Genomic DNA, 24,738 nt, shown 5'->3' on the forward strand with positions numbered 1-24,738 from the left:
TATCATATGCTTAAAATGTTTTGTCAATGTTGAATGTCATTTAAATTTAGGAAATGAATGAAAAAGCACCAAGCTTACCTCAAAAAGTGTAGTCAGTCCAAGTAATTTGCATATCTTAACCATTTATTTGATGTCAAGGTCAGGCAAAACAGCAGCAATTAAAAGGACTGCATCTGCACCTTAAAATACTTTGCATCCATTAAAACACTTAGGCATGCTGCTCCACCTTTCTCATAAGCTTGAGCAATTTCAACCTACCACAAAAATAGGACAGTAAAAATGTTTCCTAAACCTCAGCCAAAGTAAGCTTTGATTCAACTATTTACATTCTTACAATTTTTTCACCTAAATCATGGCCAAATATCTAACTTTTCAAATTTCTCTTGTAAATATCAGTGCAGTGAAACAGAACATGCAGATTCCTGAAGGAAAAGATCAATAATAATCGGAAAACAGAGTGAAAAGCCTTGTACAATGAAAGGAAAATCGTACCTCGGGTTTCAATGAAATTCAAAGCGAGAGGTGCAGCACGACAGAGGAACGAGGCGAAAATCCAAAGATGGCACCAAGGAGAGATTCATGTTCCCATTTGGAGTTTGGAGCGAGCAGATGAAACCCTACCGCCATTGAAATGAGTGAAGGATTGAAGAAAATAGAATCTCTCAAGTAACGAATAATGCATATGAAGAAAATAAATGACCAAAAATTGAGAAATAGAATAAAGGAGGGGAAATGTGTGAACTAAGAACCAACAACGAGCAACTTTCAACAACGAGAGGGAAGGGAATTGAAGAACGCGCACAGATACAACAATAATGCCAACTTCACCGTACCTTTCAACTCTTTTAAATTTTTTATTTGATAAATTTAAATAATTTTTATCTTTATAAATAAATTTAATTTAAATTATAAATAAAAATAACAACAAACTAAATAGAAATAATACTAATAAAAATATACAAAAAGATATACTATTAAAATTCTAATATGGTATTATTTTAAATTTCAAAATAATATTAAAAAAGATAAATATAAGAAAAGAAATTATACACAGTAATAAGTTGTTATTTTAGTTTTAAAAATAATAAAATACTTATATTTGAAAAAAATTATACACAATAATAAGTTGTTGTTTTAGTTTGAAAAATAATAAAATACTTGTATTTGAAAAAAATTAAAATAAATTAAAAATGAAGTGAAATATTTACTCTATGCAATCCGTTTTGTTTTAAATCTCATGTATTTATTACTTTTACATCTTATAATATTAATATTGCTTTTTAATTTGAATAATTTTAAATAAAAAATTAAATTAAGTTGATTAAAATTTTTATAATTCAAACTACTAAAACGAATATTACTTAATATTATACGCGTTTTATTTATTTTTTTTTTTGAGAAAAAGCAAGTGTATTTTTTTCTTTACACAATCATGCAATATTTATTAATTATAGAAAATACATTAGTAGTAAAATAAATACTTTAAAAAGTAGTATTTCTTTTCATAACATTATAATAAAATTTTCATTTAAGATTTATTTATATATGATATAAATGTACTAAAAATACAATTATATAAAAATAAAATAATATTTGGAACAAAAAACTTATAAAAACGAAAAGTATTATAGCATACTGATGTGGCGAAAGAGAAGAAAATAGAGTTATGTTTATTAAAAAGAAAACTCTTCTCTCTCTTTCTCTTCTCTCTCTCTCTCTCTCTCTCTCTCTCTCTCTCTCTCTCTCTCTCACACACACACACACACACACACACACACACATATATATATATATATATATATATAATTTAATTTAATTTACCTTATCTCCATAACTCTCTATATATATATATATAGAGAGAGAGTTATGAAGAAAAGGTAAATTAAATTAAATTTATTAAAAAAGATGGAGTAAAAAAAAACATGTTGAGCAAAAAATCCCTATTTTGGGTAATCTCTTATTTGCGAGGGATTAGCAACAATACTTTTCCCTCACTAATTTGCAAAGGATTTGCGAGGGATTTGCGAGGGATATACTTATAACTCATTAGCGAGGGATTTGCGACAAGAAAAATCCCTCGCTAGATGAAAAATTCATTTTTTTGTTTTGGGTCATAATTTGGAGAGGAATTTGCTAGGAATTTGTGAGGAACTCAGTTCTTCGCTAAATAAGCACTAACTTTAGCGGAGGATTTGCAAGGAAATAAAGGTTGATCGCAAAATGTTTCCGATTTAGCGAGGGAATTTAGCGAGGGATATAAATCCAAGCTATTTGCTTGCTAATTAGCGAGGGATTAGCGACAACACTTTTCCCTCACTAATTTGCGAAGGATTTGCGAGGGATTTGCGAGGGATATACTTATAACTCATTAGCGAGGGATTTGCGACAAGAAAAATCCCTCGCTAGATGAAAAATTCATTTTTTTATTTTGGGTCATAATTTGGAGAGGGGTTTGCTAGGAATTTGCGAGGACCTCAGTTCTTCGCTAAATAAACACTAACTTTAGCGGAGGATTTGTGAGGAAATAAAAGTTGGTCGCAAAATGTTCCTATTTAGCGAGGGAATTTAGCGAGGGATATAAATCCAAGCTATTCCCTCGTTAATTAGCGAGCAACTAGCTTGGGTTTATATCCCTTGCTAAATTCCCTCGCTAATCCGCAAAATTCTTGTAGTGTGCATGCATTTATGAGTCAAGTACATGGAATTATTACATGATGAATGACTGTGCATGTGTTACTGTTGTATGTATAATTTGAATTTTCACCTGATTAATGTGTAGCTATGGTTGTGCTTGTTATGATTTGTGTGTGTTGCATGCTGTTATTTTTACACCTTAACCTGAGTGAGATGTTTCTCACTCCACTGTTTGTTCTATGTGTGTCTTTTACTGTGTTGCAGATGACCATCAACATGAGGATGTTGGTGATGAAGCTTAGGCTTCAGTTAGACGTGCTCTGATAGGATATGTGACATCGAGGCGTAGTTAGGACTAGTTTAGGATATTATTTCCATTGCACTGTTTTGAAACCTTAATTTCTTTCTTTTCTAATTATCGCGTTGGAGATATTGTTTATGAGTTTGTGAATGTGAATCCTTTACATAAGATATTTGAGATTCTTCTTTTATTGATGAAAGATTTTAATTATTCCTATTTATTGTATAATTATGAATGTGGGGTAAAAGGTGTCACAATCACCATGAGTGACTAACTTTTTTTTTTGTTGGGATTGAACAATCCATCAAACTCTTATATATGTACTCTATTTGATTTATATATATGATAATTTATTATTCATTACACTACTAGAAAATGACTGTTTAACATTGCCAATTCTACATTGGTTTAGGTAAAAATGATGTAAAAATCGAATGCGGTGACATTTTTGTAAATAAGAGTATAATGTAAAGCATATTTACATCGATTATAGCTGAGACTGATGTAAATATTGAGCATTTTACATCGTTTTTGGTGGGACCGATTTCGTTTTGAATGCGCGGTAGCAATTTTGTGAATAATTACAAATACATCTACATCGGTTCACCCAGTAACCGATGTAGTCTTGAGACGCATATGTTGGCTCGTGTTGGATCCCTTTCTCCAAGAAGAACATTCTGTTCATCTTGTTCAACAAAGAAATCTGGAGGACTAGAAACCCTAACTAAGAACTCTGACTCCAGCGAGCCGCCTCCGCACTCGAATGAAGGATGGCGCGCCCGATGATCTTCCCCTCTCTTATCATCTGGAGGATGATGCCGGCAGCCTTGCGCGCGATGACCTGGCCCACCATGCCCTTTGAGATGGCACGTGGGGAGAGGGAGGAGTCTAGCCCCAGGCAGTGGATGTGGGAGTGCGCGCCCATGCGCTCGATTCAGTTCAGGTTACAGCGAGAATGGAGGATTGCTTCAAGCCTTCACGGATTTCCTTAGAAGAACTTCAAGGATGGAGATTCCACAAAGGCTTCAATGTGACCAAAGGATTGCTTGTAGCTAAGTCCGTAGAAGTGATGAAGGTTCTAGCTCTACAAGGAGAAGCTCTCAAGGAGGGTAGAGACTAGAACTAGGTGACTTCGGAGAGGAGAGTTTTTAAGAGAGAAAACTCATCAATATATTCCAAAGTGGTACAATACTCAGCCATAGGAAGATTTATAGGAGAAATTAGGTTAAGGGTTTAAGTTGGGTTTACCTAGAGTTAAGTAGAACCATGGTATGGTACTTAACTCTAGGCGCCAAAATTTGAATTCTAAAATTCAAATTTTGGTGCCAACCGGCCACCCCCTCCATGTGCACTCATTTGGATGTGATTTAGTATCCATTTGAGTTGCATTTAGGTCACACCATATGCATGTGTGCACATGGCCGAAATGCACCTTCAAATGAAATACTAATGACATTCAAATGAAAGTGTACATGTTAACCTAAATTAACCCTAAATCTAAATGGCCATGAAATGAAATTACTATTCTAATGGCCGGAAATACAAGGCCCAAAAAGAAATACAAGGCACTAAGTCCCAATCCTACACTAATAAAATACAAGAACAACAAGATAGGTCCATGTAGAACTCCACTTTGGACCTTCCAAGCCTATTGGGCCTCTTGGGCCTTTGACTGGCCCAAGCCTTCATGTCTAGCCCACTCCTCTTGGATCTTCTAGGATGTCTCCTCTTGCTTTCATAACCATGATTCCATCACATGGGCAAGTTCGGCGGCGCCAACAAATCTGGTGGTAGCAAAAATGACATAGATCCGAACGGCAAATTGAGAAGAGTCTGACGAGGCCGCGACACTGGCATAGTATTTTAGTCGATGGTTCTTCGTCGTTTGAGGAGATTATGGAAGCGAAGAAAGCTATGCCTCCTGATAAGCTAGTATTTTACTTACATAAATTTTTGAGTTAAAATTTCAATTCTGATTGAAAAAGACCATCAAGAGCTCCTCAGAATGTAAGTTTTGTGCAATTGTAATTAGATTGGTGGATTTGGGAGTTTTTGGTTGATCCGTGTTTGTATGCAACATTTTTTTGTTGATTGTGATATATGAACTAATCTATCATTATTTTCTGTCAGGTGCATTCTAGAGGAAAAGATCTTGCAAAGGATGTTGACTTTGAAAAAATTGCAAGGAGAACCCCAGGATTCACAGGGGCTGATCTGCAGAATCTGATGAACGAGGCAGTTATTCTTGCAGCCAGGCGTGACCTCAAGGAAATAAGTAAAGATGAGATATTTGATGCTTTGGAAAGGATCATAGCTGGTCCCAAGAAGAAAAATGTTTTAGTTTTAGATGAGAAGACGAAATTAGTAGCCTATCATGGTGTGTAATTTTTGTATGTTAAATATCTACTGTTGGTAAGTGTTGGTTTGTCTTTGGCAATTCAACCTTTTTTTCCTTGTTGATTTTCAGAGGCTGGCCATGCTCTAGTGGGTGCTTTAATGCCTGAATATGATCTTGTAGCCAAGATATCAATTATACCTCGTGGCCAAGCTGGTGGTCTCACATTTTTTGCTCCAAGCGAAGAGAGGCTCAAGTCAGGATTATACGGTAGAAGCTACTTGGAAAATCTGATGGCTGTTGCTCTGGGTGGAAGGTTAGTGCACCATGCAGTACACTTAAACATGCACAATTACCTTGTTTCATTTCGGATTTTGATGTTTACGAGTAACTCTTTTATCACAACTACTCCACTTGTCAATTGCTACTAACTGATCTACATATGAACTATTGTTACTATTGTATCATGTTATATATTTTTATGGGATGTGAGATGTAGAGTTTTGAGCTTTGAAAATTATCTGACAAATTCCATATCTGTATTGCAAAACAGATTCGCAGAAGAGGTTATTTTTGGCCGGGAAAATGTCACCACTGGAGCATCAAATGACTTGATGCATGCTTCACGAGTGGCAAGGCAAATGGTTGAGAGATTTGGGTTCAGCAAAAAAATTGGACAAGTTTCCATTAGGGGACAATTGATCCCAAGCGTCCCAAAAGGTTCTCAATATCGATCGCGAAAATGTATCTTCTACTTTCATTTTGGTTTTGAGTGGTTAATTAGGCTTTGATGTGACGTGTGAGTTCATAAACAATAGGGTTTTCTCTGTTTCAACTTTCATTTTAGTTGCTTTTCGAGTTTTTAGTTTAGTTCGCCATTTTTGGATAAATTTTTCTTCTCATAAAATTGGAAAGAAAATTAAAATAGGTTTCTTTTATTAACTAAAATTAACTTAAACATAAATTAAAAATAAGATTTGAGACGTTAATTGTGGAGAATTTATACAAATTAATTTTAGTTTATTTAATTTACTTTCCTACTATTGTTTGAGGAGAAATTTACTCAACCACACCCCTTAGTTTACGAAAGCCTTGTTGACTTATTTTTTATGCTTGTTTCATTCAGTAGTTGTTGTGGATTTGATTTTTGTATACTATTTTTCTGATGGTGGTAGCAGTGTGAATATTGAATAGAATACTTGCGAATCGGCAATCTGCTGCTCGTTCAAAAGAGAGAAAAGCACGATATATACAAGAAAAAACTTAAAAATAATTTTTTTTTTATAAAAAAATACAAATCTATATCGGTTCAACTATGAAAAGATATAGGTGAGGATATAATTTTACATCATTTCACCTAAATCCGATGTAGATTTATGTTCTAATCTACATCGGTTCTCAGAACCGATGTAGAAATCTATATATTTTTTACGTCGTTCTATTCTACATCGGTTTCAGAACCGATGTAGATGGCTTCATGGAACCGATGTAGAAAACGTGTCTTGTAGTAGTGGTATTAGTGATTTTGATTCCGTTCTTAATGCTAAGGTAACTTGATCACTCATCTTTGAACTTTGATTTGGATTTTGGTTGGAAAACATTTTCTAAATTTGGTTTTGAATCAAATCACCTAACAACTCTAAAGACTAGGAATAAATTTGGAGTTGTTAGTTAAATAAGTTCTTAAACTTAATGTAAGATTTCTAATTTGATAAATAGAGGAATCATTTATTGAGTTAGACTCCTTATAATTTCTAAATGCAAGGAATTGATTTGGAATGACCTTAATGAACTCGATAACATTGGATGATAAAAATCATATATATAGAAGATCTTAGGAGAGCATAAAGGTGAAATTGGTGAAACTCAACCCCAACAACTTTTCATACTGTTATCTTCCCATGTTGCTACTACTTTTTTTGCCATCTTTTTGATAATTTCCAATATTGAAATATAAAAAAAATCATGTTTATAATATCTGTGAATCTTTCTATTTTAAGCTTTTGCTAGGATAATTGAAATTAAAAGTATCTTTCAAGTCCCTGAAGTTCAACAACTCGTACTCTTTTATATACTACAGTGACTTAGTGCGCTTGTCTAACATTTGGTATCAAAGCCACCTAAAGCCTTTGTCTTACTTGTATCACTACAAAAAATATGCAATTTAGCGACCACCAAAATCGGTCGCTAAATTGCAAAAATCGGTCGCTATTTACCTTAGCGACCGAATTTAATCAGTCGCTAAAACCCTGGTCGCTAAGCTATTTAGCGACTGACATTTTTGGTCGCTAAATGGTTGAAATGATTTTGGTCGCTGAAGTATATGAGACCAAATTAGTGACCGAATAAATCGGTCGCTAAATCGGTTGCTAAATATTTATTTTTTATTTTATTAAATTTTATAGACGTCGCAAATTTAGTCTCTATGAACCACTCATATTTGACCTCTTAAGGATTTTATTTCACAATACTTAAGTTTGTAGCATGTTATGTCCATAATTACACAATTTTTGGAAACTTTCCAAAAGGTCACCCATCCCTACATTACTCCAAGTCAAGCACGCTTAACTGTGAAGTTCTTATGAGATAAGCTACCAAAAAGCTAATGCATGTTGTTAGTATAAGTAGTACAAATTAATTCATTTAAGTCATCCTCAACTATCCAATCTCATACTTATATAATTTTTGGATCCTTATCATTTTGGTATATCCGGACCGTTATAAATATATAATAATATATATAATAATTATATTATTAATAATAATAATTATATTATATTTAATTAATCTTTATTTATATATATACTTACTTTTATAATTAACAATCTACTTATTTCTATTTAAAATTAATTTTATGATACAATTTAAATTATTTATTATAAATTTAAAAGTTTAAGTAATAATTTATATATTTTAAAATGAGAAGGGTTATAATAACACTGGTATAACTTTTATACTAAGTATTACACCTCTCAATAAATTTATATTAAATGTGAATTTTGTAAATCCAACTGATAGATTGAAAGTTCATATCACTTTATATGTTTATATCAATTTTTGTTAAAATTAATCAACAACTTAAAAGTAATCAAAGTGCTCATATTTTATTTGAAATGAATATATTACGTCAATTTTTTTTTACTAGAATAAAGTATCAAATCATCTTGAATTCATATAAGATTCTGTATATATGATCTAAAATTAGCAACCGAATAGAATTACATCACTAATTGTAACTAATATTTAGCTATTGAATTTAATTCTGTCACTAAAAAAAAAAAATTTTTTGATTTAGAGACCGAATTCAATTCCGTGACTAACTTTAACTAATATTTAGCGACCGAATTTAATTCCGTTGCTAAAAAAATCAAAATTTTTTGTTTAGCGACCGAATTCAATTCCGTTGCTAATTTTAACTAATACTTAGTGACCGAAGTCCATTTCGTCGCTAAATTTAACTACTATTTAGCGACCGAAATAGCGACCGAATTCAATTCCGTCGCTAATTTTAACTAATACTTAGCGACCGAATTAAATTTCGTCGCCAAAAAAATCAAAATTTATAATTTAGCGACTGAATTTAATTTCGTTGCTAATTTTAACTATTATTTAGCGACCGAATTAAATTTCGTCGCTAAAAAAAGTTCAAAATTTATAATTTAGCGATCAAAATAGCGACCGAATTTAATTTCGTTGCTAAAATAAATTCAAAATTTATAATTTAGCTACCGAAATAGCGATCGAATTAAATTTTATCGCTAAACTTAACTACTATTTAGCGATCGAATTTAATTCTGTCGCTAAATTTAACAATTATTTAGCAACCGAATTAAATTCCGTCGCTAAAAAAAGTTTAAAATTTATAATTTAGCGATCGAAATCGCGACCGAATTTAATTCTGTCGCTAAAAAATTCAAAATTTATAATTTAGCGACCGAATTAAATTCTGTCGCTAAATTTAACTACTATTTAGCGACCGAATTCAATTTTTTCGCTAATTTTAACTATTATTTAGCGACCGAATTAAGTTCTGTCGCTAAAAAGTTCAAAATTTATAATTTAGCGACCGAAATAGCGATCGAATTTAATTCCGTCGCCAAAAAAAAATTCAAAATTTATAATTTAGCGACCGAAATAACGACCGAATTTAATTCCGTCGCTAAAAAGTTAAAATTTCTTATTTAGCGATCGAAATAGCGACCGATATTCTAGCGACTACTTGTTTTGGTCGCTAAATCGGTCGCTATTTTGATTTTTCATAATCGGTCGCTAAATCAGTCGCTAAATAGCGACTGATAAATTTCGGTCGCTAATTTCGGTCGCTATTTTACAATTTTCTAGTAGTGATGTTCTATCATGGAGTTTTCCTTAATTTTTCAATGAATGGACATTTTCTTTTTGGTCTCCCTTAATTCATAGAAAATGTAGAAAAAATCTTTTTTTTATTCAATTTCCAGTTTTAATAGATTAAGGGAGATGAAAAAGAAAATGCCTATTTCATCCTTTTTTGAAGTGTGAGTATCAAAAAAGCTTTTATATTACTTTCGATCTGTTAAGGAATATCATAAACAAATATGATCTAGTTATCAGAAAATATAAATGATATATATTAAATGGATTCATCTTATAAATGAAGTGATTAATCTTAGAGATTACTTGTTATCATAACTGATTGTCTATTCTAATTAATTTATCTTATAGTATGACCTGAAAAATGTCTAAGTTTATTATCATTAAAACATATGTCGTGAAGGATCCAAATTTTTTTTTTTTGATCTAACATAAACTTATATACCACTTGAGTCATATATTTGTTAACTATTGATTAATTAATTTTTTTTAATCAAATCTAATAGTATCTATTTTTACTAATTTTTGTTTAGAAATTTGTGTGTAACATCTAGATTTCATTTTTCTAAATTTGTTTAGGTAATTATTAATTGATTCATTATGAGATCCATTTATATTAAGAAAATCCACTAAAATAACTTTTGTTTTTCCTCGAAAGAAATATTCATGAAAAATTCCTTCTAATTACATTCTATTATTAATTGAATTTTGTTGCAACGTTGTAAATCAAGTAAATGCATTTTTATTTAAAGAGCTTGAAAAATATTCTATTTTTAAATGCTCATTTGCAATTATCTCCATGCTCTACTTGATATCTTGTTTTGTGTTCCACTATGAACTCCCCTATTGTCGCAACAAATTTTGAGAACTTAGGGACTTTAACATCCCTTAGTAATTCAGCTTGTATTATGTACTTAGGAAAGACAAGTATGAAATTAAGGTCATTGTAATAACCTACATTGAAATCATGTCTATTCAACACTTTTTTAATCATAAAATCCATATTTTAATTTTAAGTTTGGTTAATTTGACCTTGAGGGTTTCGATTTTGTTATGTATGGTTTCCATGTGAACTTGCATTTTATTCATTTTTAAAGATAGATGACTTATGGATAAGGCATGAAGTAATTAAAAGGAATTTCCATATTAATTGATTGTGTTGTTCACTAATTTAGAAGCATATCCCATGAATATTCTCTTGTAACTTGATTTACCATTGGGGGTTGAGTTAAACCCCCACTTTGTTCTACAAGATTTTCTATTACTGGGAAACAATTGATAGCAAGCTTAAGGCTTACAAGTTACTAGCTGACTTTCCTTCTCTTTATCAGAAGAAAACTTAACACTCAAAGAAAAGTAAAAGTCTACCTTACAATAAATAAAGAATCAAAGTACGTAGGAACGTAGGATTATTTCTCAATTGTTAATTTCAAAAGTCAAATCGAATATTCAAAGAAAACTATATAAAAAGGATTTAAAGTCCAAAGCAATGTGATGGGACTAAGACTTTTATGCTATATGCATGCTAAAAAACGGTCTGATCCGTTCATTTTGCTCATACTTTTCTAGACAAATATGATTCAAACTTAAACATTTTTTAATTTGCTTTGCACAAATATATTGGACCTATGCTAAACTTTTATAATTTTTCTTTCTGAGTTGATGGTATGTAACATTTAAACTATTTGTCTGTGAAATTATGAAGGGATTTGATGTTACTCGGATGTGTAATATTTGTGAATAAAAATTAGGATTTTAAAGCGGGAACCTCTTGTGTTTTTCTCTCTTATACTCCCTTAGTTCATATCTAATTTGAGGTATTATCAACTATTTTCCTTTCGAAACTTTTCCTCTCTTTCACACTTCAATGGCACCCCACTTTGACTCATAAATGTGGTCTAACAGGGTGGCTGCATTATTGATCACAAAATCTAGCCTTCCAAGGTTTCAACCTTACCCAAATTGTTCCATTTCACTTCCTACATAAAGACACTTAATTTCCATAATTTAATACACTTTAACAATAAAAAATTTAAATAAAAAAAATGCAACCGAACACACAGGGGTTAATAGTGCATTAAAAGTTGACTAAGCAATGTCATAAATGCGTCTCTAAACGTAATTTGAACTCCATTTGTACAAGGAACCACAACGCAACATTGAAAAACAAAGAAAAGGACCATACAAAATGGGAGGATAATCGTGTGTTTAAAAACTTTGAAATTTGTCCTCAAAAAAAAAAAAAAAGAAAAAAACTTTGAAGTTATGTATGGGTTATGAAAAATGGTGAGCGTTGTGTATTTATGTGACATATATTTCGACGAAAACCCAACTTTTAAGTCTTTGCATTATTGGGGTAAAAAAAAGTCTTTGCTTTATTGGTGTAAAAAATAGTCTTTGCATTATTTTTATTTTTTTTTTGTTTATGATGCGATTCATCTCCATATTTAAATTAATTTGTCTATTCAAGTACTTTTCTTATTCTTAATTAAATGAAAAATGATAGATATTTTTACAAAAAAAATCACTTTAGGAAAAAAAATGAACAATGATTTTATGAAATATTATTGTTATCACGTTTTGTAAATTTAGTCTTAATATAACAAATTATGTGTATTAAATTAGATAGGATTATTTTTCACTGTTAAATATTATGTTTTCATCACATGAGGCAAAATTAATTTATAATGTATTAAATTTTAATTATATCTTATAATTAAAACTTATTTTTAACTTTCAATCTTATTTTATGTTAATTTATAACTTTTTAATTCTTTGAAACCCTAATTGTATACTCCAATATAATGTTTATTGCTAATCCCTTGAGCGACCTAATAAAAATGACCGTATTAAATATATGTACTCATGTTTAAATATTCATATTTTAAGCTATTTTGATACTTTAAATTGTTTTGACATTATTTACACCATTTTAAAAGAGATATTAATAGATATAAAAAAATCTTATCCCAGAATCCTTTCATCTTCTTTCATATATCATCTTTATATTAGTTGTGTTTAATTGTAATATTATTTTTCCTTCAAAAACAAAATTACTGCATAAAGAAAATTTTCAATGTAGTTAGCATGTGATTTAGTCTAAAAAAAACTTATTGCAAGCTACTACAAAGACAAGACAAACTAAATAATTTACTTATATATTATGAACTTTTTCAAATGGTTTGTTTAAAAATATATAAAATCTCTACAAAGATATATAATATTAAATCATGATAGAAAGATAAAATGTTAAACTATTACTATAAATATTATTTAAATATAAAGACAAAAAACACTGTGGTACACTGGTACCCTAATAGATTTTATATTGCATAGTTAAGAATCGTATTCAAAACTAACCCAATAATTGACAAAAATAATATATTTTAATATATTTTTCAATCTCCACTAATTTAAATAATTAAATTTTTATCCGCAGCGTGTCCTTATCTACTATATTTAAAGGTGAAAGCTTTGCCGACTTTAATGCGGCATTTTATTAAAAGTAATCTAATCGGATGTTAAAGGAACAATATTGTTCATATTTTCTTAATTCTTCTTTTATTATTATTTTTAATTTTAAAAATCCAGTGTTGAGACTTTTGTTGACTAGTTCTTCGAGAAGTGAATTAGTACACAGAGCCCAGCACTCTTTATATGTTACCATGGAGCTTCACTAACTCCATCATATATGGTTCTGTCTCCTAATCTCATCAACAAAACTACGTACAATGAGTCTTTATTTTCTGACAATATTTTATGCGCTGCTCCACGGCTCACTTAAAAGTGGGGAGGCAAAGTGCATAGAGAGGGAGAGACAAGCACTCCTCAACTTCAAACAAAGTCTCTTAGATGACTATGGCATCTTGTCTACATGGAGTGACTATGACGATGATTGTTGTAAATGGAAAGGCATTCGGTGCAACAATGAAACTGGTCACATACAACTACTTCATCTTCCTTGTACAGATACACAATTTTTGAGAGGTGCAATTGATCTCACTTCATTGAAACCCTTGCAAAATATTCAACATCTTGATCTCAGCAATAATGATTTTCAATGGACTCACATCCCAGAAGAGCTCAAGGGCTCTTTCACCAACTTAACATATCTCAATCTCTCATATTCTACATTTGGTGGGAGCATTCCTTCTAAACTTGGAGATCTTTCACAACTACAATATCTAGACCTCGGAAGGAATTATCTCCATGGAGTAATTCCTTTTCAGATTGAGAATCTTAGACAGTTACAATATCTTGATCTCGGACACAATGATCTTTCGGGAGAAATCCCGTATCAAATTAAGAATCTCAAACAGCTACAATATCTTAATCTCGGAAGAAATACTCTTTCTGGAGGTATCCCTTTTCAGGCAGGAAATCTTCCTCTCTTGCATACTCTCCGGCTGGGTGGCAATTTTGATATAAAAGATAAGGATGTAAAGTGGTTCTCTAATCTTTCTTCTTTAACAACTCTTGAGTTCACTTCATCATACAATCTTATTCACTCTCGTCACATGCTACAAATTATTGGTAAGTTTATTCCAAACTTAAGAGAGTTGAGACTTGTTGATTGTTCTCTCTCAGATGCTGATATCAGATCTTTGTTTTATTCTCATTCCACTTCTCTTACCATTCTTGATCTTTCTTCTAATGTGCTAACATCCTCAACATTTCAATTGTTGTTCAATTTTAGCCTTAACCTGCAGGAGCTTTATCTTTCTCAAAATAACATTGCTTTGACATCTCCTCTTTATCCCCATTTTCCATCTCTTAAGATCCTTGACCTTTCTTATAATAATCTCACATCATCAATGTTTCAAGGTAATTTTAATTTTGGATCAAAACTAAAAGAACTTCATCTACAAAACTGCAGTCTTACAGATAGAAGTTTTTTTGTTTCATCTACTTCCACAATGAATTCCTCATCTTCTCTTCTCTACCTTCGTCTTTCCAATAACTTGCTGAAGTCATCTACTATATTTCATTGGCTTTTTAATTTCACTACCAATATTCATACCCTTTACCTTTATGATAACTTGTTAGAAGGTCCCATTCCAGATAAATTTGGTAAAGCCATGAAATCTCTAGAAGATCTTGACCTCTCCGATAACAAAATACAAAGTAAGATTCCGTCTTTCTTTGGGAATATGTGCAAATTGCAGAGATTATACCTCTCAAATAATAAGTTGAATGGTGAAATTTCTAGCTTCTTTCAAAATTCTTCATGGTGCAACAGACACATATTTCAAACTTTGGATTTGTCTTATAACCAAATTTCTGGTAAGATACCTAAAAGCATCAGATTGCTATCTGAGTTGGAGGGCTTATCCTTGGAGGGGAATTCTTTAGTAGGTGACATCACTGAATCTCATCTTTCTAATTTTTCCAAATTAGAATTCTTATGGTTATCATACAACTCATTGTCTCTAAAATTTGTCCCTAGCTGGATTCCTCCTTTTAAATTAAAATATTTGGGTGTAGGATCTTGCAAGCTAGGCCCAACTTTTCCTAGTTGGCTCCATACTCAAAGTTCCTTAGTTGATTTAGATTTATCTGATAATGGGCTTAATGATTTTGTACCAGAATGGTTATGGAACAACTTGCAAATTATGTACCAGTTGAATATGTCTCACAATAGTCTCATTGGTGAAATTCCTAATATACCATTGGAACTTTCTGGAAGACCATCTATAAATCTGGTTGCAAATCAATTTGAGGGCAAAGTTCCGTCATTTTTGCTTCAAGCTTCAGAGTTGTTGCTCTCTGTAAATAAATTTTCAGATTTCTTTTCATTCTTATGTGACCAAAGCACAACTGCAGACTTGGCCACTTTAGATTTATCAAACAATCAAATAAAGGGACAACTTCCTGATTGTTGGAAATTTGTAAACCAGTTATTGTTTCTAGATTTAAGTAACAATAAATTGTCTGGGAAGATTCCTATGTCCATGGGCACCCTTGATAAACTGGAAGCCTTAGTTTTAGGAAACAATAGTTTAATGGGTGAATTGCCTTCAACTTTAAAAAATTGCAGCAACTTATTTATGTTGGATGTCGGTGAAAATATGTTGTCTGGTCCAATACCATCTTGGATTGGAGAAAGTATGCAACAATTGATTATCTTGATCATGCGAGGAAATCTTTTCTCTGGAAATTTTCCTATCGAGTTATGTTTTCTGAAGCGTGTTCAACTATTGGATCTTTCAAGGAATAAGTTGTCAAAAGGAATTCCAACATGCTTAAAGAGATTTAATGCAATGTCTGAAAGGACCATAAACAGAAGTGAAACTATAAATCTTATATACATGAACAATATTACGAACTATGAAGTTTATGGTCTTTTACTTAGTGTTGATTATACACTTGGCATAACATGGATGTGGAAAGGTGTGGATCGCAGCTTTGCAGATCCTGAATTGATTCTTAAGAGCATTGATCTCTCATGTAACGAGTTAACAGGTAAAATACCAAAAGAGATTGGATATTTGGTTGGGTTAGTTTCTTTGAATTTATCAAGAAACAATTTGAGTGGAGAAATTCCTTTTGAGATTGGAAATTTAAGTTCATTAGATTCCCTTGACTTGTCAAGAAATCATTTATGTGGAAGAATTCCTTCTTCTCTTACACAAATTGACGGTCTAGGAAAATTAGACTTGTCACACAACTCTCTCTCAGGAACAATCCCATTGGGAAGACATTTCGATACCTATGATGCCTCTTGCTTTGAAGGAAATAATGATCTTTGTGGTGAACAACTTAACAAAAGTTGTCTGGGAGATCACACAACAGTGAAGCCTCAACAACCAACGGTGCATGGAGAAGATTCTGTTTTCCATGAAGCATTGTACATGAGCTTGGGGATAGGATACTTTGTAGGCTTTTGGGGCTTAATAGGGCCAATACTAATTTGGAAACCTTGGAGAATTGTCTACATGATGTTCTTGAACAGATTTACAAACTGGGTAACTGTAGTGAATGTGCCAAAGTTCTGCAAGTGGCACAAAGCTAGATTAGCAGGTACGTTGTAACCTTTGTTTTTCATATTCATATTTTATTTACTACTGCAATTATATGAATCGGGAACTTCTCATATTCTAAACAAAAAGATCGTATTTACTGTAATCTAATTGTTAAAAAGTTACCAATATAATTCTTTATCCTAACTTGGCAATTTCATTACCCCTAACACATACAATTATTGCCTTCACCGGAGTGTATCTTAGAAGAAAGGAATGATTATTGTTATAATGTTAAATTTTGTTTAATGATTCATTTAAAAGACAATTATTTGGCTAAAGTTATGCAACATGTTTTATTTAGGTGCTTCCATAACAAATTGACGTATAAATGCGATTGATTTCAGTTTTGGAAATAGTTAGTTGAAGAGTTGAATTGTTTAAATTGACTTTATTTAATAAAGTTTCTTTTCGGTGGTGATACTCCGTAAAAAAAAAAAAATAAAATAAAAAAAGATAGTTTCTCTAATGTTTCATGAATCTAAAAGTTTTTGTTGTCCCTGCAGCTCTGGTGATGGTCTCAACCCAATAATAGATGAGTTCTCTGTGCTTTCCTTAATTTTCGTGTCTCGCAGGTAAATATTAGTTTAAATTGAACATACTAGTTTAAATTTTCTGCTAGAGTATTTGAATTGTTGCCTTTCTGCTAAATATTATGTTGTAAGAAACTATGAACTTGTTCCTCTGTGGGTAGCTGTCTCGAATTTGTTTGATGGAGGATGATTTCAGGAAGAAGAATGCTCCTAGATTCTCTGAATTTCTGCATGCTTGGTGAGTATTTGCCTTTGTGTCCTATGTAGGTCTCTGGGAGTGAATCTCATTACACTGTAGTTTGCTCGAGTCTTGGTGTCAGATCTATCCATGAGAATGAATTTGTTAAATCGAAATCTCAACTTTGCAAAGCTTATGATCCACAAGTTTCGAGAGGAGGTGGTGGTTTTGAAGGGTTTCGTCAAGTTCTCAGACAAATATGAAACTTTATGGAGTGAGTTCTTTTAAGTCATTTAGAAAGATTCAGTTCTGGGGAGCTATTTGTAATTGTGAAATCTATTATTGCTTTCATAATTTTTGTAATAGCAAATAATTCACCTGTGATTGTCTTTTGAAAAAGAAAAATCAAATAATGTATATTATTATCACACTTCCTACTTCCTTGTTTGACCAATGCTGATGACAAAGACCATAAGAAGGGTCTGCATTATTTGAAAGTGCTGTTGATCTTGCCATATCATCTGCTTCCTTTTGTCTTAGTAATTCTAGTTGAAATGTCTGCTGCTGATTGAGCAATTATGCTTTGCTGCCATAGTATCTCAATTATTTAACAAAGTTAGTCCTAGGAGAAATATCTGCAATATAACTATCCCACATAAAGGGTATATGTTAGGATCCTTTCTTTGGCAGAAGTAAAACACCCTAGAAAACGGAACAGAAAGAAAGAAAGAATGTATTTCTTTTATAAACATGAATCAGTAAAACAGAACAATTGTACAGAAATGTACCCAAAGGAGCACTCTCCTTTCACACCAAAAAACCTAATCGACTAAAACATATAGAAAAACTCCTCTCATTTCTTCAATTGGAGGGTTATTTATAGTAAAAACAAACAACTACAACTAATCCCTTTCAACCTTGTGACATACATTTGTAACAGGCTTCTAACCAACTAATTCACCCTTTTATTCTTCCTCCTATAATACACTTGTAGGGCCCATTTTGGAAGTTCATTCTCAATCCTAACAGTACCTTCCCCTCAGAAACAACCTTGTCCTCAAGGTTGAACTCAGGAAATTGGCTGCCAATTGTAGAGGCATCTTCCCAAGTAGCTTCCTCTTATGGCCTATCTTGCCACTGAACCAAGACCAGTTGGAATCCAATCACTAAAAATTGAAGCTAGAATTCTATGGAGTTATTCACCACCTCTCGGATAAATACTTTTGTTATAGATCGAGCAGAATACAAATGTTTAAGTAATATGAAATGCCCATACTTAATCTATTGATAAACACCAATGTTGGATCAAAACCCTTTGATTTTTGCAATCCCACAGTAAAATCCATGTTGATGTCTTCCCAAATGGCATTTGGAATAGGCAATGGTTATAGTGATCTAGTTGGATTTAAGGCCTAATACTTGTTGCACTATCATATGTGACAAGTTGCCACAAAATTTGTCACTGTACCCTTCATTCCAACATAGAAAAGAGACCAAAGCCATCCTACAATAAGTTTTTTACACCCTTGATCAATGTCCTTCTATGGGTGAAAAATGGAATTCTTGTAGAAGCTTTGGAATCCATCTTGAAGAAGCTGCCAACACCAACCTTCCTTTATAATACAATTTTTCGTGTTCCAATGTACATTGAGGATGAAAGTTAGGATCTTGTTCAAATCTTCAATTATTTTAGCCAAATCATGATCAACCTTTACTTCCTCATCAATTGCTGAGATATCCTACCAATAAGGCCTGTAAATCCATTGTAATTCATTTTTCTCACTTTGTCTTGAGAGCGCGTCAACCACTCTATTTGAAGCTCCATCCTTATACACAATTCGTATCCTAGTAATTTGGCCAATCAATTTTGTTGACTTTGGACAGTAATCCTCTACTCCAATACATAGAGTAAATTATTTTGGCTTGTAAAAACTATGAATTTTTGTCCTAACAAGTAAGGTCTCCAATGTTAAATGGCCAATACTAAAGCCACAATTCCTTTTCATATACTAACTTGGTGAAGGACGTGTCCTCTAGGGCTTCGCTAAAAAAGGCTATAGACCTCTTTTCTTATAATAACCTTGCTCCTATTTCCTTTCTCAAAGCATCACATTCAACAGAGAAACGTCTAAAAAAATAAGCATGGCTAAAATAAGAGTTGAAGTTACAACTTGTTGTAGTAGCTTAGAAGTTGTTCTTGTAACGACTCGCCATAGTCCCTACACTTAGTGGAATCGCACTATTACTAGTGAACTAAGAGAATATAGAAACTGAACAATTCATACATACATGTGTATAAATATAAATATATTAATTACGTTTCTATGTACAAAATATAGCACCGTATATGTACAGTCATCCCAAAATCATAACCTCCTAGTACCAGTTAAGCACACACAACAGTTACCCAAGAAGGTAACTCTGACACTAGGACAAACTCCTCATCACGCAGAGGTCACCTCGATTCCAAGCTAGTCTTGACCTGCTCCCATACCAAATATGATCATCACAGTCCATCAACATGGAAAAAGAAGGGTAAGTTAAAGTTCAAAAAGTAATCATACAAGTATAGAATAAAATCTATATTACACATGTATCCAAATCAAGTCCCAAAGGAACTTCCATCTCAATCAATCATTCATTCATCAAACATGAAGTCAAACACCATACACTTCATCATCATAACAATCATGCAATACATGCAACTCATGACAGATATCAATGCATATCGATCATCTAATACATCGTCACGCATACACCTAGGAGATCTCCCTAACAGCAGAGCAATGTAAGTGACATCCCAATCCTACCGAAATCACCCCAACCATTTTCACGCCAAATGCGCCTGCTCGGTCATAGCTAAACAGGATATAAATCCTCCATCGGGTTTACTAGAATGATATTACTTACACAATTAGAAGTTCGGATCCACCATCAAGTATAGTACAGCTAGGTAAAGGCTTACCACGACCTTGGCATGCATTACCAAGTCACTTGTAGAGTTCGCCCACTGACTATCTGCAAGGATCCACACACCTTCCCCAGTACTTGGTTAAGGGAATAACCCTCGACCTCATACTCCGCTCCAACACTAGCTAAGGACTTAGAGGAGACTCACCCAACCTAGTGGCCTACCTGAGCACCACTCTCACCCAAATCCAGTGGCCTATCTAAGCACCACTCTCATTTATATCAGTGGCCTATCCAAGCACCACTCTCAAGAGACTCTATGTGAGCTCTTCCAATTCAAAAATATTTTCCCTCTCCTCAAGTCCTAGGCTAGACACATGCCATAAGGCATCACATGCAATAGTACATCATACATCATACATGGTCAATCCACCATCGTGATCAATATCATTCTCATATGAACATATACACATGTCATATCATATTTAAACATTCATATATATCAATACAAAGCATACATATGAATCAAGTGCCAATTTACATCATATATAATACATATATGAACCAATATACAACATAGTATCAAGAAACTTTTTAATCCACATGCAATGGAAGAAATAACATCCATGCACCAACAACAGTTCAATCCAAGTCCTAAAAACAACATGTACCCATCTGATTCATCAAGATCGACCAAAACTCCATTTTAGCTCAAAAACCCCGATAATGAAAAATACCCCTCAGATCAGCAAATTAATCTCCTATTCATGCATCAATTGAGTTTCTAAACTCCCATGCAACCAATCCATGAGAATCCTAGTTTCCCTCACCTGAAGAGTGACTTAAAATAGCCAAGAACTAAGAAGAAGTAGAATTCCCTTTCGAAGCTCAACCTGGAAACTTCAATCCACCCAAAGCAAGCTTCCTAGTCTGAATTTCAAGAAAAGACAGAAGACATTAGTGATCCAGAGGAGAAGAAGAATTATACAGAGAAATTAGGGAGAGAAAGGAGCTCACAAACCTAGAGTCCTTCTCTCTGAAACTTCTTTCTAAAACCTCTCTCTAAGTTCTCTTTTTTTTTTCTCCTCAACTGCATGCATGGCTTATTTATAGAAGTATGGAGTGGCCAGAACGACCCATTTTAGATCCGGAACGACCCATTCTGCACTCATTCATCATGAGTAAAATTCACATCCAGAACAGCCCATTCTCAAACCAGAACGGGTCGTTCTGGGGTTACATTTTAACCCATAATGACCATGTTTGAAATGACCCGTTCTCAAACCAGAATGGCCCGTTCCCAACTAGGGTTTATAAGCTTTTTTAGTAGTTTGGAATGGCCTGTTCCAGTTTAGGAATGTCCCATTCTTGTCTACTAACTACTTTACAGTTCTGTTATCTTTCTTTCACACAAAATTATCCCTCTTCAACAAGTCGGTTAGAGTGTAATTTTATGAATGGCCCGTTCCAGTTTAGGAATGCCCCATTCTTGTCTACTAACATTTATAAGATCCACTTTAGTCTTGATTGGAATTTTATGATCATTTTCTCTGTAAGGTGGTAACCTTATAGGTTTAATAAAAATATGATCAAATTCTTCCAAAAATTTCTACAATTGGTCTTCCATTACTAGAAGAAGATCTTTATATCCTCTTTCCTTTTCTCCATAATCAACAATATAGACATAAATTCTACTTCACCATATGGCAATTTAATCAAGGTTTTCCCAGATATCATAGATTTAGCCAAGCTAGGATCCCATTGTATCTAGATGTTTTGTCCTTGTTATACAAATGTCATGTTGAAAGTCCTCCAATTTACCTTTACCTCCCCTAGGGTGGCTAACCAAGTTATTCCCAATATGACATCAATGCCTCCTAAATCAAATAGAAAAAATTCTTCAAATAACTTGTAATTTCCCATGTATATTTTTAAGTTCTTGGAACACTAGTTAGCTTCCTTTTTCCATCCCTCAACCTAACTTGGTAAGGTTTGGTTGTTTCCACTTCAAATCCTACATTATGCACCAACTGGTTGGAAATAAAATTTTGGCTTATTCCACTATCAATCAAGATTAATACTTTTTTGCCTTGAATAATTCCTTGAAGTTTCATGGTTTATGGTTGGGTCCATCCTCCAACTAAGCACATCAATAGGTCCATCCATTCACATGACATTTCCTGCTCTTCATTTCCTTCTTCCTCAAATTCTTCTCTAGATAACGATGGTTAGGCCCAAAAGCTAATCTGCATCAAAAAAATCTTCCTCCTTCCCTTATTTTCAAATATTCAAGATTTGACAAATTCCTTATGCCTTTGTTTCTTGGACAAGAACTCACACTTTCTCTTGGTTTTACTACTAAAGACATGGCTATGGCCTTACTTCCTACTTGTGCATGATGAACCATCACATTAGATGTTAGCGCCTCCCCCAAGGCCCAATCGCAACATAATTCTACCTCCTACTTGGTATCAAAAACTTGTGTTATTGCAACTTAAAGGGACCCTATATGTTCATGCTTCTTTCATTGCCTTTTCTACATCACACGCCACCTTCATTGCATAGGTCAAATCCTTGGGGTCATGAGGGCAAACTTGTCCCCTGATATCTTTATGTAGTCCCGCCAAGAAATAATTCAACAAACTTGGCTTGTAATTGCCAGTTGCTTCGCCCTCAATGTACTCCTAGTTTGAGTAGACCTCTTTGGGCAATCCTTGGCTAAATACCCAAACTTGTTACACTGAAAACACTTTGGAGTAGTAGCTTTATAGTCTCTAACAATATGCAATCCTTCAAATCGATAACACCTCATACTTGATGCTTTTTCCCTAGGTTCCTCAATAGGCTTCCATGTGACAAAACCTCGTGGTTAAGACTAGAGTCTATCATAAGACTTTCTTTGACCACTTCTCCCAGCCTCAGGTATCTCTTCAACAATCTTCACCACTCTACTACGTGATAGAAACCTTAAGAGGGACTAGATTGTTGTACCTTCTTCAAGTTTTTACATATATCTTTTCCTTTTTAACACTCCTTAAGCTTCTTCAAGGTCTCCAATGGAGAAGGGAACCTTTGAGATCACCTTCAATGATGAAAGACTCTATTCAAGTGATGTCACTTCAAGGAAGAAGATAAACTACTTCGAATTTCATCACACTCTTAGGAAAAGGATAAGAGAATTGGAAGTAAATCAAAGAAATATTTAAGCTTTTAAGAGAGAGAATTTTGGCTAACTCAATAAAATGTTCAAAGGTTATCTACAAGTGATTCCAAGCACGTATATATAGAGTTTAGGTAACTTGTAGAAGAAGCTAGACATCTGGGAAACACTTTGATCTTGTTCCACCAATCACAAACAAGCTATAGGATACATATTTAAGACATGTAGGAGTCAACTAAATCTAGAAGAGCAAATGAGAAAGTGTCAAGTATCCTCTTGTCTCTAGGTGGTTGAAGTAGTAGTTCCAAGGGTGGAGATGAACCAAGATGGGGGACCAAGGTAACCTTTACTTATCTTGGTCAAACCTAAAACCAAGGATTTGGTTTGCTTTGGTTAACCAAATGAAGGTTAAACTAAGCCAAATCAACTTCTTAGGCTAAGAGAAGAAAAACAAGCCTAATATCACTTTTGGCTATTTTCACACCTTAACTACTTCCACAACATCTAGAATGGCTATTGTCACATCACTAGAATGAATATTTCCACTCCAAATACTAAACTCAAGAAAACTAAAAATGGTGACCATGAATACAAGGTCAAAAGGAATACATTTCAATAGGGAACATGCCTCTAAATCCTAAAGGCATGACCAACAAATTAGGAAACATACACCCCTAAATACAAGGGTAAAAGTAGCATATACATTTAACTACTACATACAAAGGAATAGAAAATAAATACTTAATGCTCATGATAAGCATAGGTCTAAGAAGCACATTCTCTCTAATAGCTTCAAGTCTCCTAGGCATAGACCTTGTCAAAGGTCCTATGGTCTTCAAGGATGGTCCTCCACCACTTTTTCTCGAGTTTTTTCACTACCTTTTCCTTTTCCTCTAAGGTTGAGAATCCAATGATGACCATCGATATCACCACCCTCTTCAAGTCATATTTCATACCCTCAACAACACAACATATACAACTTAAGTAATACTCAACAATAATAACAACCACAACACAACATATACAACTTAGCAACTACACAATAGAAGCACAACAAGTTCACCTCTACAAAGTGTCCCTAAAAGACTCAATCGACTTTGATACCATAAAAATGTATCAACTCAACTAGTTACTACTATTAGAAAAGATAGCGTAACCAAGAAGGGTTCAATGCTTAAAATTTTATTGCAGAACTTTCTTGATTTTGAAAAACTTTTCTAAAACTTTCTAAAGAAGTATATTGATCTATAGTTGTATATAGAATGTCAAGTTCAAATTCAATACAAGTCTAAATTCACTCAATTATATATGCAATGTT

At 33.1% G+C, this 24,738-nt stretch overlaps 2 protein-coding genes across 2 annotated transcripts; both read left to right on the forward strand.

Moving 5' to 3' along the window:
- Window positions 1-3,890: 3,890 nt before the first annotated feature.
- Window positions 3,891-6,092, forward strand: LOC145954051 (ATP-dependent zinc metalloprotease FTSH 1, chloroplastic-like). Its single transcript, XM_083067725.1, has 4 exons — window positions 3,891-4,010; window positions 5,066-5,312; window positions 5,403-5,586; window positions 5,824-6,092. The coding sequence occupies exons 1-4, from the start codon at window positions 3,891-3,893 to the stop codon at window positions 6,059-6,061; spliced, it is 789 nt and encodes a 262-aa protein (XP_082923851.1). The 3' UTR covers window positions 6,062-6,092.
- Window positions 6,093-13,240: 7,148 nt separating this feature from the next.
- LOC109813809 (receptor-like protein EIX1) lies at window positions 13,241-17,778 on the forward strand. Its single transcript, XM_020378069.3, has 3 exons — window positions 13,241-16,640; window positions 17,146-17,214; window positions 17,440-17,778. The coding sequence occupies exons 1-2, from the start codon at window positions 13,352-13,354 to the stop codon at window positions 17,169-17,171; spliced, it is 3,315 nt and encodes a 1,104-aa protein (XP_020233658.1). The 5' UTR covers window positions 13,241-13,351; the 3' UTR covers window positions 17,172-17,214; window positions 17,440-17,778.
- Window positions 17,779-24,738: the final 6,960 nt, after the last annotated feature.

This window comes from Cajanus cajan, chromosome 1 (assembly GCF_000230855.2).
Source record: "Cajanus cajan strain Asha chromosome 1, NIPB_CcT2T_4, whole genome shotgun sequence".
In the NCBI taxonomy this organism is placed as follows: domain Eukaryota; kingdom Viridiplantae; phylum Streptophyta; class Magnoliopsida; order Fabales; family Fabaceae; genus Cajanus; species Cajanus cajan.